The 17715-nt window shown below is 36.2% G+C and overlaps 2 protein-coding genes across 3 annotated transcripts; one reads left to right on the forward strand and one right to left on the reverse strand.

Annotated features, from left to right (window-relative positions):
- Nucleotides 1-1800: 1800 nt before the first annotated feature.
- LOC137831403 (uncharacterized) lies at nucleotides 1801-8492 on the forward strand. Of its 2 annotated transcripts, none has more exons than XM_068639072.1 (8): nucleotides 1801-2010; nucleotides 2665-3169; nucleotides 3393-3478; nucleotides 7028-7106; nucleotides 7200-7259; nucleotides 7340-7461; nucleotides 7547-7618; nucleotides 8131-8492. In XM_068639072.1, exons 2-8 carry the CDS (start codon nucleotides 2723-2725, stop codon nucleotides 8231-8233), a joined length of 969 nt encoding a protein of 322 aa, XP_068495173.1. In that variant the 5' UTR covers nucleotides 1801-2010; nucleotides 2665-2722; the 3' UTR covers nucleotides 8234-8492. The 2 variants fall into 2 exon arrangements, with proteins under 2 accessions (XP_068495173.1, XP_068495171.1); XM_068639070.1 differs by having other exon boundaries at nucleotides 1832-2010; nucleotides 2662-3169.
- A 4869-nt stretch (nucleotides 8493-13361) lies between these two features.
- On the reverse strand, nucleotides 13362-15032 carry LOC137833472 (uncharacterized). Its single transcript, XM_068641819.1, has 3 exons — nucleotides 14900-15032; nucleotides 13800-14785; nucleotides 13362-13694 (listed from the first exon to the last, which is right to left on the reverse strand). Exons 1-3 carry the CDS (start codon nucleotides 15030-15032, stop codon nucleotides 13362-13364), a joined length of 1452 nt encoding a protein of 483 aa, XP_068497920.1.
- Between the last annotated feature and the right edge of the window lie 2683 nt (nucleotides 15033-17715).

Consider the following 17715-nt stretch of genomic DNA (forward strand, 5'->3'; position numbering starts at 1 on the left):
GTGTATGTTTTGTAAAGTGACTTTTGATAATATTAGAAGAAGCCACAATATTTTTATTGACAAACAAACTCGTCACATTTATATACTTTAAAATAAAGTAGTTGAAGTAGTAATTTATTAATGAAAACACATTATACAATATATTTTAGCACATAATATTATTTATATGATTGATTTTGCACAATATATCAGTATCATATTGGAGAAAAACTACCAATATTCATATTGATTAGTTGAATTCAATGTAAAAAATGAAATTATGATGATATTTTATTATTTTTAAAGGAGAAGAGAAATGAAAGTGAAAATACATATAAAGGGTTTTAGGATAATAAAGATTAGGTGCAGATATTGGATTTGAAGAATAATGAACATGAAAATGTAGAAATAGAGCTCAAATAACAATGAAGATGAAAGATGAAAAAATAATATTTAAAGAATAATGAAGATAGATATTAAAGTATTTAAATTTTCATACTAGTATATTTAGTAATTTGGAATATGCAAATATTAAAAGCCTATAAACACGATGAAGGGAACAAGAGGCCAATACAGCAATGGGCCAATAATCAGCCCATGAGTCAGTGATTAAAGGAAAAAGGCTATTTCTCCTTGTACCAGATCAATTGTAATCTGCACCCATCATTTTTTAAAAACTCGAAATTGCCCTTGTTATTTTTTTTTTCAGATTTCCATATCCAAAATGAAAAAAATAATAATAGTTAAATAGTAATTATTTCACACTCAACTTTTTCTCTCACTTTTATTTTATGAATAAAAATAAAAATAAATAAAATTTTAAAATAAAATAATAATATTATTGGGTTGTCAAATGGAAGTGTAAAAAATATTAAGGTTAAAATATCTTAGTGAAAAAAGTGAAAAATTAAATTGTTTGAATAGAAACAAATTAATAAAAAATGAAGAAAAATAAATTTCTTCTCTTTTTCACATCTCATTTTCACTTTTTATTCCAAACATAGATTTAAAAGACTAATTGGATTAACACAGTAAGAATTGTTCTATAGATTCATTTTTGAATCACATTCAATAAATAAAAGTACTCCTTTATTTCATGTTACATGAGAAAAACTTGTTTAAATCTCTTAAAAACTCCTTCACATTTTTACTTGTGAATAATCAATATAATGCAATGATAAGATAATTTCTTTTTTAGATAATAAAAGAAAATACAGTTTAGACTAATAATATTCGTAAATTAAGCTATAAATTTGAAAAAGACTTGTTATAAACTTTTTATCAAGGAAAAAATACTATAATTTTTCAATACTGTAAAATAGTTTGTTATATCTTTCACCTATCAATTTGTTTTAAAGTAGTTCTTATATATATTTTTCTTTTAGTTCCTACTGGTTTGGTTTAGTCTTTATGAGGCATTTTTTTTTCTATCTTTGTATTATATGAATAATTTTTTTATGGTTCTTACCTCTTTTATAAAGTACTTAATCTAAAATAAGTAATTATTATAGGAGTTAAAATAAAATTAGATATTTTATAAAGACGTAAAAAAATAAAATGGTTTTACAATATTTATTAAAAAATACAATTATGAAAAGGAAATTTTTTTTACAAGATAATCCTTTGAGAAATGGGAATAGGTAAGAACACTTTTTCTAACATATTTTTTTTTATAAAAGTCTTTATTGAGACATTATGACATTATTATTCAACTTTCATCACTGACATTTCGAAAAAAAAATATTATATATTCTATCTTTAATAACATTTTATAGATTATTAAAATTTCCATACAAACCCAATTTAATGAAAAACAAGATATTTCAAACTTCGTAATGTTTCATAAACTCCCACGAAAAGAGTTTACGAAAGAACGTTAAGAAAGATTTATTTTTTTGGTTTCTTAGAAAGAACTTTGTGTTATCTCTTAACAAAATTTCTGTTTCCGAGTCATGTGTAGGAAGTAGCCACCTTCTCCTTCCTTCTTCTGCTGCACTGAGTATCGAGTGAGTGTACAAAACTACCAACTTGGTGAGTTCTCTCTGGATAAGACTTTCATTATCTTTCACCCTTTTGCTCACTCTTCGCGTTTCCTTAAAAAGCTTGTATTTTTCACCACCCTTTATCTTTTTATGTATATTCTAAATCGTGGGGCTTATACTCTGCAAGATATATTCCGGAACACTGTCTCTATTGTTCCTCTTTATTTTAAATTTCACAACTTTCTTGGTGGTTATTTCTAATTTTTATTTTGGGTGCATGTAGTTATTTTTATTTTACTAGTTCTCTGGTGCAAAATTGAAAACTATGCTGGATTAATTCTAATGGACCAAACAAAATTTGAATTCAAGCATTTTCTTGTTTAAATTGAAAACTTTTTGGTGTTTATACCGAGCTAGGCAAATTGGAAGTTCTTGAAATTTGTGTTACAGCTGTTAACAGGGATTTCATGGTAGATAATCTGTCTGAAGATTTGGTCTTTTAAGTGTGTGACGAACAATGTTGTGTGATCCATGTAGTTGACCTCACTTACTGGGATAAGACTTTTTGTTACTTTTATACATTTCTGGTAACATTATGGTTCTGGTTAATAGAGATCCAAATTGTAAATTTATTGGTGGTTATATTGGGGCTACTTGGAATTTTTGTTATATATTCACTTCTGGTAACATTATGGTGCAGCAGGATAATAGAGCTTACAGACAACAATACTATCGTCCCTTACAAATTTCTTATACAATCCATGATTGTCTTGCACCCTTTTGTTTTCCCTCCTTCTTGCACCACCATCACATGCTCAAAACCTTTTTCTCATGACAACAATCACTTTGTGCCATCTTCAATGGCTCTCCGGGTAGTCCCAAACAATGCCAGGACAAGGACATTCTTATGTAGTGCTAGTATTCAGCCGAAGGATTTGAATGGCATGGACTTCAATATAGACGTCATTAAGAAAGATTTGGAGTTTCAAGGTGATGGCGAAGGTGGGTTTTTAGGTCAAGGTATGTATCCAAGAAGTGATGAAAATGATATTGTTGAAGAAGAAGCACAAGAAGGTGAAGATGATGATGCTGGATTTTCGGATGGAGGACCATATACAGGTAGGCCAGAGAAGGATTATGATAGAGATCCAGAACTCGGTAACATTCTGGGGAGTTTTCTAGAGAATCCCCAAGAGGCACAATCCCAAGTAAGCATCACTGTATTAATGGTTTTATAACTTCAGCCTTGCATTGTAGGCTCTATCTTCTTGTGGTGGTGGTGGGGAGGAGGGGCATTTTGTTTCAAAATGTGATGTTTGTTACATTTCATGTCGTTGAAAAGTTAAAGAATAGCATCTGTGAGCTACTCTGAATTTTAATACCGGGGGATATTATTTGTGTTTAAATCAAATGAGCTTGATATATTTGCAGTTGGAAGATAGATTAAGAAAGAAGAGGAACAAAGTACTGCACACAAAGACTGGATCTGGTAAACCAATGAAGGTGTCATTTAACAAGTAAGCTCAACCATGCAAATATGTGTGATTGTACCATGCAGTGTTCTGTTATTCGCGCAATTTTGCTGGTGTAGTTGCGTTTTTCTTATTGTGATGTTTAGATTTCTCTTCAGTTTGGTGTGCTAGAATTTACTGGTGTAATAACCTTATATTAATTTACTGGTGTAATAAACTCTCTTTAATTTACTGGCGTATTATCTTTTTGAAGTAGGAGAAATGTACAGTTGAGGAATGCTAGTTGTTATTGTTGTTAGTAAATTGGTACAGTGATTGAGATTTGTCAATTGATACTTTCACTTTCATATTCTCTTTCCAACTAGCATGTAGGACATTGAAGCAGTCTCTCTGTTGATCAAAGTGATATGATATGCTTTACATGGATACATTGTTATTTAATGTCAAATTTAACGTATTTAAGGTGGAAATGATTTTTTTAGGACTCAAGCTTACCTTTTTAGGACTTTTAGGAAGGAATAGGAGTAAGTATTCAAATTAGTTTCAGAGTAAGTATTCAAATTAGTTTCAGATTATGCTCTTGCTCGGGGCATGGTTTGAAGTGAAACTTGAATTCTAAGATGGTTATGCTCAAAATTTTGGTTCCGATTGCATCATGTTTGAATTTCTTGAATAAGTTGATATTGCTTTTGAAATCTGGTTATTTTGTATTACTTTTAACTTTAGTGGATACAATGGTGATGCTTCCTGATTAAATATGCAAATACTTTAAGTCTAACAACTTTAGAAAAAACTGTCCGATTTGTTTTATTTTTAAGACTAGTGGTTTGAGTAGAGGGCAACCTTGATGCAAAGTTAAAGTTGCTTCTCGATGACTAGTTGAATATGGGTTTGATTTGGAACCAGCCTCTTTGCATATGCTAGGGTAAGGTTGCGTTACAATAGCCCTCCACCTTACCTTTGTATAGACAGAAGCCTTATAACACTTGGGTATGGTAGTTTCTTTTTGTTTTTTTAATTAGTGGTTTGAGTAATTTGTATTAAATTATTATAGACGTGGACTGATTAGTTTAATATTTGAGTTAGTTGTCATTGAATCCAGCTCAGACTCAAGTTAAATCTTTGATAGAAACCCTGAAAATGCTGGGTTGTTCTAAGTCGAATTAAGGTCAGATACAAAGGCTGAGTAGATTGACTTGTGTCAATTTGATGTTTATAAGGAAAAAGAGGATTACTTTTGACGATGATGTTACTGGGATTTTCTAATTCCTATTTTGGATATATGAATTATTAATTGTAGCCTAATGTCACTATATATTGCTCTCTTGTGTGCTACTGGTAATTGTAGCATTTAGGCATTTACTTGTTAGCTGTATGTTTATTTTATGATTAGCATATAAGTGGGCACTTTAATGAATTGAAAGCTGAAATTGGTGCTATTTGAAGAGGTAAAGGGACTGGAGTGCAGTTTCTACTGAACTTAAACAGTAAACTACTAAGGTTCTGTGATGAGCCCATAATACATGTTTACCAATGAAGAGGGGAAAAACAGAAATGAAGGCAGAAAGGAGGATGCAAATGGGTCGGTCAAGGAAGCAAGGCCTGTTGATGTTATGAGAGAAGAAAGAAAGAAGTTGGTCCAGGGGATGGTGAGAGAAGGGTGGGAAAAATAACAACTTGGATAGGTGGCAGAGAGGGAGTGGAGGAAAGTGGCTTCGCGATTATGCAAAGAGAGGTGGGGGAATACCAGGAGGAGGATAGGGGGAAGAGAAATTGGGGTGGTGAAAAGGAGGGTGAGACTGAATGCAGGGTAGGCTCGTGCTCGGTCTGGGTTTTCTTTGCTATCTTTACATTTCCATCTTATAATGAGCGCTCCATCTATAGTCATTTATTTCCCATTTTCCTACATATCTCACTGTTGAATTCCTCTGTTATGTCTAGTCCTTCTTTGTTGGGTAGGGGATTATTAATTTAGATACTATAATTAGTTCTATAAATTTTTGGTTCTTATCGTCCTAATTGAATGAACTTCTCCACGAGTCCTTATAAAGGAGAAGTAAATAATAGGGTAAATGAATTGAAGTTCTCCCATAAGTTAAAATTAGCTTATGTACTAAATTTTTTAGAAGGTTTCTCTTTTAACTTCTCCAAAAGCTGAAATGCACTACTTGATTTTAGCTTATAGGAGAAAACTCAATTTACTTGACCTTTTTTCCTTCTATAAGTGGTTATAGAGAATTTTATCCAAAAATAGGGACTTAACTGTAAGTTTTGTTTTGAGGTGTTCCTAAACTAAAGAATTGTGCACCAAACTCTTTAAAGAAGTATCTACTGGTTAGTCTGTTAATTAAATTATGATGAATTTGTATGGTTTAGTAATGGAATGAAGATCTAACACTTTAGTTGGTGTAATAATCGAATAAAAATGGGTTCTTAGTTCTATGTTGGAATTTTGTTGACTATGTATTGTTAATTTTAAATAGACAATAATAAGAGTTCTAGACAAGTTTCTGATCCGAAGCCATTGGCTAACCTAGTTGTTTTAGTCTAATATTTTATGTCATTCTATAAGGAAGACTTCTTAGTTTGTGATGTGTTTGTTTTCGGTTCTGAGAATCTGGCTTTGTTGCACATGACTTTGTGGGTACATGGAGGCTTGGAATGTGGACTTCAACTTGATGGAAAAATGTTGGGTTTATGGGAACTGTTAGTAATACTTATGATGTATACTCATCAGTTAGTTAGTTACAAAGTGAGTAGTAGGTTTTTGGTTGAAGAAATAAGACATGTGTCTCTAAATAAGGAGGAGATGAAGAGAGATTGTGTCTTCTCATTTCTGAGATTCTTGGGGCCTTATTAGGAGGTGTAGGCCCTCGAAGTTTTGTAAGTTAAGCACTATAGGGGAAAAAGCCTTTATTCATGCATGTACTATACGTATCCATAACTATTTTGTGGTTTTGGTTGGATTTCTTTGAAATACATCCGTTTGTTCTCGAAGTCATCTTAAGATGGAATTCATGCTATCTAAACTGTCATTTGATTCCCAACTAGATTTAAGTGTGTCTTACACTCATAACCAGCATGCCTTCAATTCAGAGTAGTTGTTTTAATGTAGATATTCCCTTCAAAAAGATTGTTAATATCCCTTTATTTGAAAAAACCTGTTTAAATCGAAGTAGCTACCAGGGAGCTAGCTTTCATGTGGCCATCATATGCCCCTGGATTGGGTGGGGTGTGATTTTCTTAGACACATCGAGTCAAACTAAGGATATAGAAGAAATTCCACCTATCATGTTCATATAACACCAAGTTTGCTTGTTATGTGTATTTGAAGGTGTCTTTCAAATGGCAAGTTCCCTAATTATATATGTATATAGAAGGGGTGAGAGAGTGGCAAGGGGAGTTTACCTATAAGAGGGTTATGACAAATAAACAGACAGTCAGTGGGAGTAAAGAGATTAAAGAGATGAGCAAAAGGTTATTTATTTCTGCTTGAGACAGTGCATACAAGACACAAAAATTATATATTCTGTATTTTTCTTCTTTATCTTAAAAGTATTTTATTTATCTTACAGTTAATGATGGTATTTCCAGATTTGAATTTTCAAACTCATACATATGGTTTGAATTCTACAATGTTCCATTGGCCAAAGACATCTCCTTAATTTGTGATGTAAGGAACTTTGCTCTATGATTAATTTGTTGTGCATTCTCCATGATACACATTTGCTTTAGTGAAAATTGTGTTGAATTTGGTTCATTGCAGACAATTCGATCATGGCATATTATTGGCCGTCTTGGTGGATGCAATGCATTGAATATGCAAGTAAGTTTTTCTCTTCTGCCGTTGATACAAAATTTTCCTTCTCCTTTTCCCTTATAGATTAACTAGCATTTTACGTTCAGCTTTCACAGTCTCCATTGGATGCACGACCGAGTTATGATTATATTCAAGGAGCAAATGTTGAACCAACTACATTTTACAACATTGGGAATCTTGAGGTGCAAGACAACTTGGCTCGAATATGGTGAAGTGTCAATTGCATGCTCCTTGTACATATTACTGTAATTGTGAACTTCAAATACTAATAATTTCTTCTTGTGTTATAACAGGGTGGATATTGGAACTGTTGAACCATTGCTTCTGGATGTTTTGATAAATGCTTTGACACAGATAAGCTCCGAGTATGATCTCCACTTTCTTTATTCAATTAATTAATCACTTTGGTTCAGTTATGTACTCAAAATTATCCTATCTGAGGATTAACCAAAGCCATTTATTTAGGAATGAACAGTTTTAATTCGTTCTTGTTAATCTTTCTCTCTGAAGTGAGAGATTATGTGTTAAGTTTTGGGATCAGTTTAGTGATTATTTTTGTAGAGATTTACAAAAAAACAGAAGTTAATTGACGTTTGTTTAGAATCAGAAAAAATCACCTTTTTAAGGCAAATTATTGATTTTATTAGAAACTGTTCTAAATAGTTTCTGATTGTGACAAGATTTCTAATTCTTTATAACTTCTGATTATATTGAGGAGCTATAACAAACAAGGAAAAATAAGTGAATCTCAGTGAAAAAACTTAAACAAATAGCCCTAGATAAAAGTTTTAGCCATCTTTTTTGCATTGCACCTTGGATACTTTGTTTCAATCCCATTTTTATTTTATTTTCTTCTCTTGTTTTTTGTTTTTGATAGTTTTGTTGGGATCAAGCAAGTAATGTTTGGTGGAGCAGAATTTGAGAGTTGGAATGAGAATTTGAAATCAGAGGAGGCAGGTTATGGTGTTCACAAGATCTAGCCAATTTTTAAGGCATATGAGGATTTTGAATTGTGGTTAAAGAAGAGAAAGTTATCAAATGTATTTCTTTTGGGTATCATTAAGTATAAGACTGGACAATAATAGTTGTAAACATTTCTCCTGGTTATGTACTTTTTTTTGTTTAGACTAAAATCCTGTGGAATTTGTGGATAAAGTTTTGAACAAGGGTAAAGCTGGTATGTATAATGGAACTTAATGAAGCATACTTTTATTTATAAAAATGCAGGTTATGAGAGTATGCTGATTTCAATTATGAAACTAAATAAGCAGACCAAAGTTATGAAACTGTGAACCAGATGATGCTAATGACTAGTAATTTTATAGATTATTGTCTTAGCAACACAAAGGCTATGCAGAATTTTAAGATTTGTACATGTTTCACTTTGAAACCCGAGAGGGACAAATGAAATTGTCAGTGTGTGAATTTCAGTTTTATATTTCAATTATCGAATTTACCTGTTTAAAGTACAAATTCACAAAACTAAAAAGGTGTGAAAGCAAGATAATTATGTGCTTATTTCCTGTGCATCAGCTGCTTTTGATCCCCGGTTCTTCTAATGAGCCAATACTTCACTTTATTACTTTGCCAGCTTTTTGGATGGGAATTTGTCAGGAAAGAAATCACACACACATAGGAACAAGGAAGTGATTACAAAAAGATAATGCTTACCATCCTTTTAAAATTGTCTAACAAACTTCTGTAATTTGAATTATAATTACTAATACTCCTATGAGAAAGTGAAACTTTGTCTCAATGTGTTTACTACTCTTATGAGGTGATGCTTGGCCAAATTAATTGCTGATTTGTTGTTTATCAGCAGCTTAATTCCTCCTGGTTCTTTTAATTTGAGTTCCTCTATCAAAGTACCAAGCCAAACATCTTGGAAAGCCTCATTGAAGCTGCAATATACTCAAATTCACATGAGGATAGAGTAACCACTTCCCCTTTCTTTGAACACCAAGAACTTGGTGTACTACGGTATAGGGACATATACCATGTAGTTCTTTTCCAATCAGTTTTAACGTCACACCAATCTGAGTATGAGCTCTGATTTCTCATTATCTTTAGGAAAACATATTGTTGAATATCTCGACTAGAGATAAAGTCAATTTATAGAATATAAGTGAGTAAAAACCTCACCTTACAAGTCGGTTTTGTAACGACTTGTAAGGTTGAATTACACTTAAAATTTATTTCTTAAGACCTATAATCCAAGGTTTCTTACACAAATACTTGAGTGATCCAACAGTAGGCTAACCAACTCCTCTTTTTTTCCCTTCTCCATAATAGGATCAGTTTCTGCAGGTGTGATAACAGGATTGCACTTGAGCATGTTGAATTTCTAAAGTCAGTTGCATATTACTGTGGTGCATGACTGTTTCAAGTTCAGTAGTCTTGAACTGGATTCCTAGGAAATAAAGACAAAGGCCTCCATATCACTCATTTCAAATTCACTCACCATTCAATTTTTCCTTTCATTGGGACTTGTTATAAACAAATCATCAAACATAAAAAAATCAAATTTGTGGTTGTCACTGCTTCCAGCACCCTCAGATACTCCATTCTCAGAAATGCACTTTACAAAGCCAATTTGGCTAAGAAAGCTATCCAGAGCTTGCTTGAAGCCAAACAAGGTCTTCCTCACACCTTCTTCTACTGTCCCTTAATCTCATAAACATGTGACTATCCTACATATACTTCTTTATCAAGTGGTCCATTTAAAAAAAGTTGACTTTACATCTAACTAATGCGTTGGCCAGTCTCTTAAATTTGTAACTGCTACCACTAATCTTGTTTCCATTTTGTACCTATACATGTGTCTTTTACTTGTTCTTTATTCTTTTCTCTATTCCATTGTATCTCAGATTAATATACAGTTTCTATTTAAATTTGAGAATACAAGAGATGCTTGTTTAAAATCTAAAAAAATGTAGATATCACTAAGATTATTATTTGATAGTGCATATAATCCTAAAATATTTATTAAATATAAAATGTAATCAAAATTGTTATTTATTGTTTTATTAAATATAAAAACTAATAAAAGAAGTTAGATGAAGGTTTTTAAATGAAATTAAACAAACAGGTTAGAATGGAATCCAGGTTAAGAAAGTGTATTTTAACAGTACGAATTTTATATAATAAGATAAAAATATAATAATAATAATAATAATAATAATAATAATAATAGTAATAATAATAATAATAAAATAATGTATTCAATATAAATAATGTTAGGATATAATGTAAATTATATTTAACGTGCTCTCTTTGGTAAATTATATTTAACGTGTTCTCGGCAGGGATTCACTTTGGTGAATTCTTCCTTGGCCGAGAGGTTTTTTAACGTGTTCTTGGCAGGGATTCACTTTGGTGAGTTTTTCCTTGGCCGAGAGGTTTTTTAACGTGCTCTCGGCAGGGATTCACTTTGGTGAATTCTTTCTTGGCCGAAAGGTTTTTTAACATGCTCTCGGCAGAGATTCACTTTGGTGAATTCTTCCTTGGTCGAGAGATGTATGATTTTGCGGTAGCGGTTTACTTACAGGTATAGCTGATAAGTTTGATTCCATTAAATGTGGTGCCTCGTTAAAACCTTCTTCAATAAAAAACCATTGGGAAAAAAGATTAAAGGTAGGAAAAAGTACACCTATGATACATATTAGCTAAAGTACATTTTCAAATGTCTGGCGTTCCATGTTCTGGGAACCTCTCGGCCATTCAGCTGTTCTAAGCGATACGCACCGTTCTGGAGGTTTTCTTTGATTTTGAAGGGACCCTCCCAATTTGCGTTGAACTTTCCTTCTGTCGGGATCTTGCGAGCTTCTCCTTTCATCCTCCAGACCAGATCTCCCTCTTGGAACACTGTGGGTTTAGTCTTTGAATTGTATCTTCTTGCGACTATCCGTTTACAAGCTTCCTCTCTTATCTTGGCCTTGTCACGCGACTCCTGGAGTAAGTCTAACTCTGTTCTTAAACATTCTTCGTTTACCTTCAGGTCATGGAGTCCTCTTTAGATTCTCGGCTCTTCGACTTCTACTGGTAGCATGGCGTCTGTACCGTAAGTGAGGTTGTATGGGGTTTCCCCAGTTACTGAATGGGGGGTACACTGATAGGCCTAGAGAACTTCCACGAGCTCTTCTACCCACTTACCTTTTGCACTGCCGAGTCTTTTCTTTAATTCATTCACGATGACTTTGTTGGCGGATTCAGCTTGGCCGTTAGTTTGCGGGTGTTCCACAGAGCTTGTCTTGTGTCGAATGCCTAAGCTTTCATAGAATTCAACCAACTTTCGATCTGTGAACTGTCTTCCGTTATCCGTGATGATGGTATGCGGGATTCCAAACCTGCAAACGATGTCTTTCCATACAAAACTCTGGACTTGTTGAGTCGTGATGCTTGCGAGGGGTTCTGCTTCTATCCACTTTGTAAAATAATCGACTGCTACCAACAAGAACTTCCTTTGTCCAGTTGTTGGCGGGAAATGGCCTACTATGTCCATTCCCCACAAAGCAAACGACCAGGGAGACTTAATGCTTTGGAGATTGTGGGGGTGAAGGTGGATTAGTGGGTCGTGCTCTTGGAAACTTACGCATTTTTTCACAAAATTAGCGCAATCAGTTATTAGTGTCGGCCAGTAGTATCCGACCCTTAGGACTCTAGTTGCCATCGTGCTCTGGAATGTAAGTTGCACGCTCCTTGATGCAATTCTTGCAAAACGTATTATGCTTCTACTTTCAAAACACACTTGAGTAGTGGGGTAGAGAACCCCCTTTTATATAAATCTTCCCCTATCATGACAAAACGGGAAGCTTTTTTGTGGAGAGACAAGTCATGGCTTTCTTTCCCTTCTTCCCGGTCTTTGACTACTTTTTTCATCTTGGGCACCCAATCTTCTTCTCCTTACTCCGTTACCATACATTCTCCGATGGAGACTGACGGAGTTGATAAAATTTACTAGATGACGGTGGCATGCCGGCCTTTCGTCTTAGCGGTAGCTAGTTTTGACAGAGTGTCGGCCCTGAGGTTGTCCTGTAGTTTCACATGGCTTACGACGACACTTTGAAACTGGCTAATGATGTTAACCACATTGTGACAGTACTTCAGGATTAGGGGATCTTTAATTTGGTAGTTTCCATTGATATGTCCGACCATAAGCTGTGAATTTGTCTTACATTCCACCTTTCGGGCTCCCACGTCTTTAGCCAACAACAATCTAGCGATGAGTGCTTCATATTCTGCTTGGTTGTTGGATGTTTGGAATCCGAAACGTAACGACTGCTCAATTTGTATGTTCTCTGGTCCTTCTAGAATGATTCTGGCTCCCCCTCCTCTCTTACTCGAAGAGCCGTCAACATGCAGTGTCCATGTAGTTTCGGGCTCTCGGCACTTTTGCAACTCCGATGTGAAGTCTGCCAAACATTGGGACTTGATAAGCCCGTGTGGTTCATACTTGATGCTGAATTCGGACAACTCGAATGACCAGCCAATCATCCTTCTGACCAACTCGGGTTTCTGCAATATCATATTGATTGGGAAATCGGTTCGTACTATGATCTCGTGGCTTTGGAAATATTGTCGGAGCCTTCTGGAAGCGTGAACGAGAGCTATGACTACCTTTTCGATCACTTGATATCTGGTTTCGGCATCCTGTAGCACTCGACTCACGAAGTAGATTGGTTTCTGCTCTGTTCTGCCTTGTACAATAGCGGCACTTACGACTTCCGGTGAGGTGGCAAGGTAGACCAGCAAAGGCATCCCATGGGCGGGTTTGCTCAGGATGGGTGGTTGTGCTAATGTCTGCTTTACTGTTTGGAAAGCCTCTTCGCAACTTTCATTCCATTTGAACCTCTTTGACTTCTTCATGAGCCTCAAAATCGGTCTGATTTTATCCGCTAATCTAGGCATGAACCTGGACAATGATGTCAACCTCCCTACCAGCCGCTGGACCTCCTTCAGGTTATCCAGACTTCTCATAGTTTCCAAGGCTCGACACTTATCAGGATTCGCCTCAATTCCTCGGCTTGTCAGCATAAAGCCTAGGAACTTGCCTCATTCGACCCCGAACACGCATTTCTTCAGGTTAAGACGCATGTCGTACTTCCTTATCTATCGGAAGACCTCAGCTAGGTCATTCACATGTAGCTCAACGCTATCGGATTTTACGATTATGTCATAAACATATACCTCCATGGTTTTCCCAATCTGTTCACGGAACATTCGGTCCATCAACCTCTGATAGGTTGCTCCGGCATTCTTCAGGCCGAAAGGCATGACTTCGTAACAGAAGTTGGCTTTGTCGGTAATGAAAGCTGTTTTTTCTCGGTCTGCAGGATGCATGCGTATTTGATTGTATCCAAAGCATGCGTCAAGAAAGCTCAACACTTTATGGTCAGTTGCTCCATCTACCAGTCGGTCAATGCTTGGTAGTGGGTATGCATCCTTAGGACAAACTTTATTAAGATGAGTATAATCGATGCACATCCGTCATTTTCTGTTATTCTTCTGCACCAATACTATGTTTGCAAGCCACGTAGTGTAATGTACCTCTCGGATAAAACCAACGTCTAGAACATTTCGAGTTTCCTCCTCAGCTATCCGTTCTTTCTCTCCCACCAACTTTCTCTTCTTCTGGGCTATTAGTCTGGCCTCCTTACAGATCGATAACTTGTGTGAAATTATTTGAGGGTCTGTACCCGACATGTCGGCTGCCGACCATGCGAACAAGTCTGTGTTTTTAAATAGAACAGTTGTGATGATGTTCTTTTCCTCTGCTCCCAAGGTTGATCCCAATCGCGTATTTTGTCCTTCTCGACCCACTTGACATAGCACCACCTCTTCCTTTAGCTCCACCTGAGGTTCGTCGTTTGGTCTGGGATCTAAGTCATCACCTAGGGATATATGGTGAACCTCGGTCCTCCGGGTTGGTGTTAGTGGTGGAAGGATCTTTAAACTTGTCGCGTAACATTCTCTTGCGGTTTTTTGGTCGGCGTGAAGGGTGACTACCTCTCGGCCCCGGCTCAGGTTGTCGGTTGGGAACTTCATGGCGAGGTGAGGGGTCAAGACTATGGCCCCTAATTTATTAAGGGAGGATCGTCCGATCAAGATGTTGTAAGACGTTTCAACATCGACTAACAAGTATCTAATCTTGATTATTCGGCAGTCTCGGTTTCCTTCTCTGAACTTGGTGTCTAAGTCAATGTATCCTCTGGTGTTGACTCTCTGTCCCGCAAAACCAATAATTTGCTCATCGTATTGGACAATGTCATCCTCTGATATGCCCATTTTGTTGAAGGTTTTCCAATACAGTATGTCCACGGAACTCCCTTGGCCTATCAGAGTTTTCATGATGACAAAGTTGGCTACCTCAATGGTGACCACCATGAGATCGTCGTGTCTTGGGTTTATGTTTCTGAAGTCTGAGTTTATGAAAAGCATAGGGGGCAGGTCTCTCCTATTGCTCCTGCTAATGGAGTAGACAGAGCTGACTACTTGAAGGTGCCTTTTCCGGGAGGATGATGTCGTACCTCCCCCTGCGAAACCTCCAGATATCGTGTTTATCACCCCTCATACAGGCATGGTTCGTTGGCGGTTTCTTCCTTCTCAGCCTTCTCGGTCTCGTCGCTCGCTCTTTGAGGTGTTCTTACTTACCTCTCGCTTCTTTCCGGCATCTGCTTCGATTTTCCCGTCTTCTCGGTTTGTTTGGACGAAATGTCGCAAATGTCCTGCTTGTATGAGTTCTTCAATCTTGTCTTTTAGGGCCCAACAGTCTTCCGTCATATGCCCAAAATTGTGGTGATACTAACAATGCTTGGTCTGATCCGCACTCTATGGAGTAGAGGTTCTACTTGATGCTCTAAGAAGATCGGCATTGAGGGCTTCTTCCATGACTCTCGACCTTTCGGTCGTTAGGGGGGTGTAATGGGTGAAAGCAGCCCTTTGGGAATGTCTCTAGGCTTCCCGAACTGTGTTGGTATGCTTCTGTCACCCCTCCTTTCGGGTTCATCAGGTGTCCGAGCCTTGTTTCAAAATTCTTTCAATTCCTCCAGCTACATGTATTTGGTGGCTCTTTGGCGTAACTCATCCAATGTCGTGACCGACTGCATGCACAAGCTATCTGAAAACGGTCCCGACTTTAGTGCAGTCACCATATGGTGCATCGCCACTTTGGGACTTCGGTTTCGTATGTTCAAAGCTGTCTTGCCGAATCTGTCCATGAAGGCTCTCAAGGACTCAACTTTTCCTGACGAATATTCACTAGGGCGATCAAAGTGAGGTGGTGTGGTCGGCTGGTAGTGAATTGAGCTATAAATCTCATTGCGAGCGTGTCAAAACAGTCTATGGACTGAGCCGGTAGTCGGGTAAACCAACTCAAGGTTGCTCTTTTAAGGGAGGTGAGAAATATTTGACACCATAGCGCGTCTTCTGCTGTGTGCAGGCTAACTTGCGTCAATTACGCGTTCACATGTTCATCCGAGTCCGTGGTTCCATCGTATTTATCCAACGTTGGATTGTTCCAAGATCCCGACAAAGGAACTTCCTAAATGACTTCGAAAAAAGGGGTTCTTCGAGGAGCAGTGCCTAAAGCATTAGCTGAGGTCGGCCTGGTATTTTCTTGATATGAACTCCCGACCTCATGTGCATCCGTATCTGTGTTTTTTTCCGGGGGATGTCACCCACTACTTTCCGGATGTCCGATTTCTGAGCGAGCCTTTGTTTCATTCGGGCAATCTCCTTTCTCAATGCTTCCATCTCCTCCTCCCCCTTTCTCTTTATTCCCCTTATCTCTTCCTCGCTTTTCTTTTTCAACGTCTCCATCTCCTTTTGTATTTTCAAGATGAATGTCATAAGATCTGGGTGACTGGTTTCTTCCTGTGCATTCCTGTCATTGCCCGTCATGTTCCTCGTAGTTACCATGCAGATATTTCGTGGGGTTTTCTTTCGGCCCCACGGTGGGCGCCAAACTGTTCCTACAAATCTAGAATTCTGCAGAACACTTCTTCCAGTTGTAATTAGATATCAGGAGAGTAGGGAGTGAATAGTTACATCGAGTGTTGTGCCTCTCCCTCTATTTATACTACTGTGGATGGGCTCTGACTATTATGAGCCTACTTTTGAGTACAGTTGGAGGGCCAATTGCACCTTAATCATGTTTTGCGCTTAACTTGGTTTATTTTTGTCTAATCATGTGTTTGGTTGTTAACCTTGTCGGCTAATCGGCTTTTCGGCCATCCGGTAGTACACAAACGACTTACCGTACAAAACATAAATATAAATTAAAGTTTGACTAATTCAACATGTAGAACTAATGATTACAAGAATAAGTAAAAGAATTCATATAAAGTTGATAATGGTGATAGTGTAGTAAGGTTTAAATATTATTGTGTGAAATGTTTGAATGATAAAATATTGCATGTTACAATAAATAAGGAGCATCTTTTGTGTCATGAATTTCTTCGAATACAACATGCATGTGACATGATAAATCATTAGGTATGCCAAATGGAGTAGTTTTCTAATTCAACCATGGATGTTATAGCACAATATTTTACTTAAGCGTATGCGTATGAAATATGTATAGTTATGTAAAGACTTTATTGTATTTTTGTTCAACTAAATTCACACGGTCAACAATTGTGATAAGGTTAATGAATTTAAAGACAATTAATGGGTGAATGGATAAAAGACACATATATTTTGGTTGTTGATGGACATGTTGCAGAAGGAAATACACTATCCAATTGAAATTATTAGGCAAATATGTTTTACATAATCGGTAAAAAGTATGAAAGGCACATGCATAGCGTAATATTTATATTTTATAAAGAAAAAAGTTTGAAGAGTTAAAAAAATGTCTCAAGTGTCGATCTTCACGTTACAGGGTAAATGGTAATGATTAAGACAATAATAAGAAGGTGACAAAGGACATTTTGCCTATGAAAGTTGTTTGATATCTTTCAATGATTTAAGTTTGGTGTTTGCTTGTGAATCTAGGTGTTGCTAAAAATCTTTCATGGTATGCAAATAGGAGGAAATGTGATAAGGGTAGCCATACAAACTGACTCACCCCGTTTTGACACACTTCACATTCGATATGCTAAAAATGGATTAGGATCGTTGGCTTACATGAAACTTTTGTAGGCTAATACGTTTGACTCGTCTTGCATAGATGTGGCCTTGTGGAGTGACCCACACATATTTTTAAAAAATTGGAAAAAACAATCATCATTAGCAATCTTTTAATCCTTTTAAGTATCTCATAAAAAAAATTAGATGTTATATGTGTGAATATTAAATGTTTGGATATCGTAGATTTGTAAAAAGGTTTCACCCATACCATAGATTGAAAAAAAAACTTATAATACACACAAAAATGATGACATTTGCCTTACTTCATTAATTAGTTTTGAAATTTGTGAAAATGTCAAACACAATAGTGTTATTTTTTAAACAACAAAGAAGA

The sequence above is a fragment of the Phaseolus vulgaris genome, chromosome 6 (genome assembly GCF_000499845.2).
Source record: "Phaseolus vulgaris cultivar G19833 chromosome 6, P. vulgaris v2.0, whole genome shotgun sequence".
NCBI classification, from domain to species: Eukaryota; Viridiplantae; Streptophyta; class Magnoliopsida; order Fabales; family Fabaceae; genus Phaseolus; species Phaseolus vulgaris.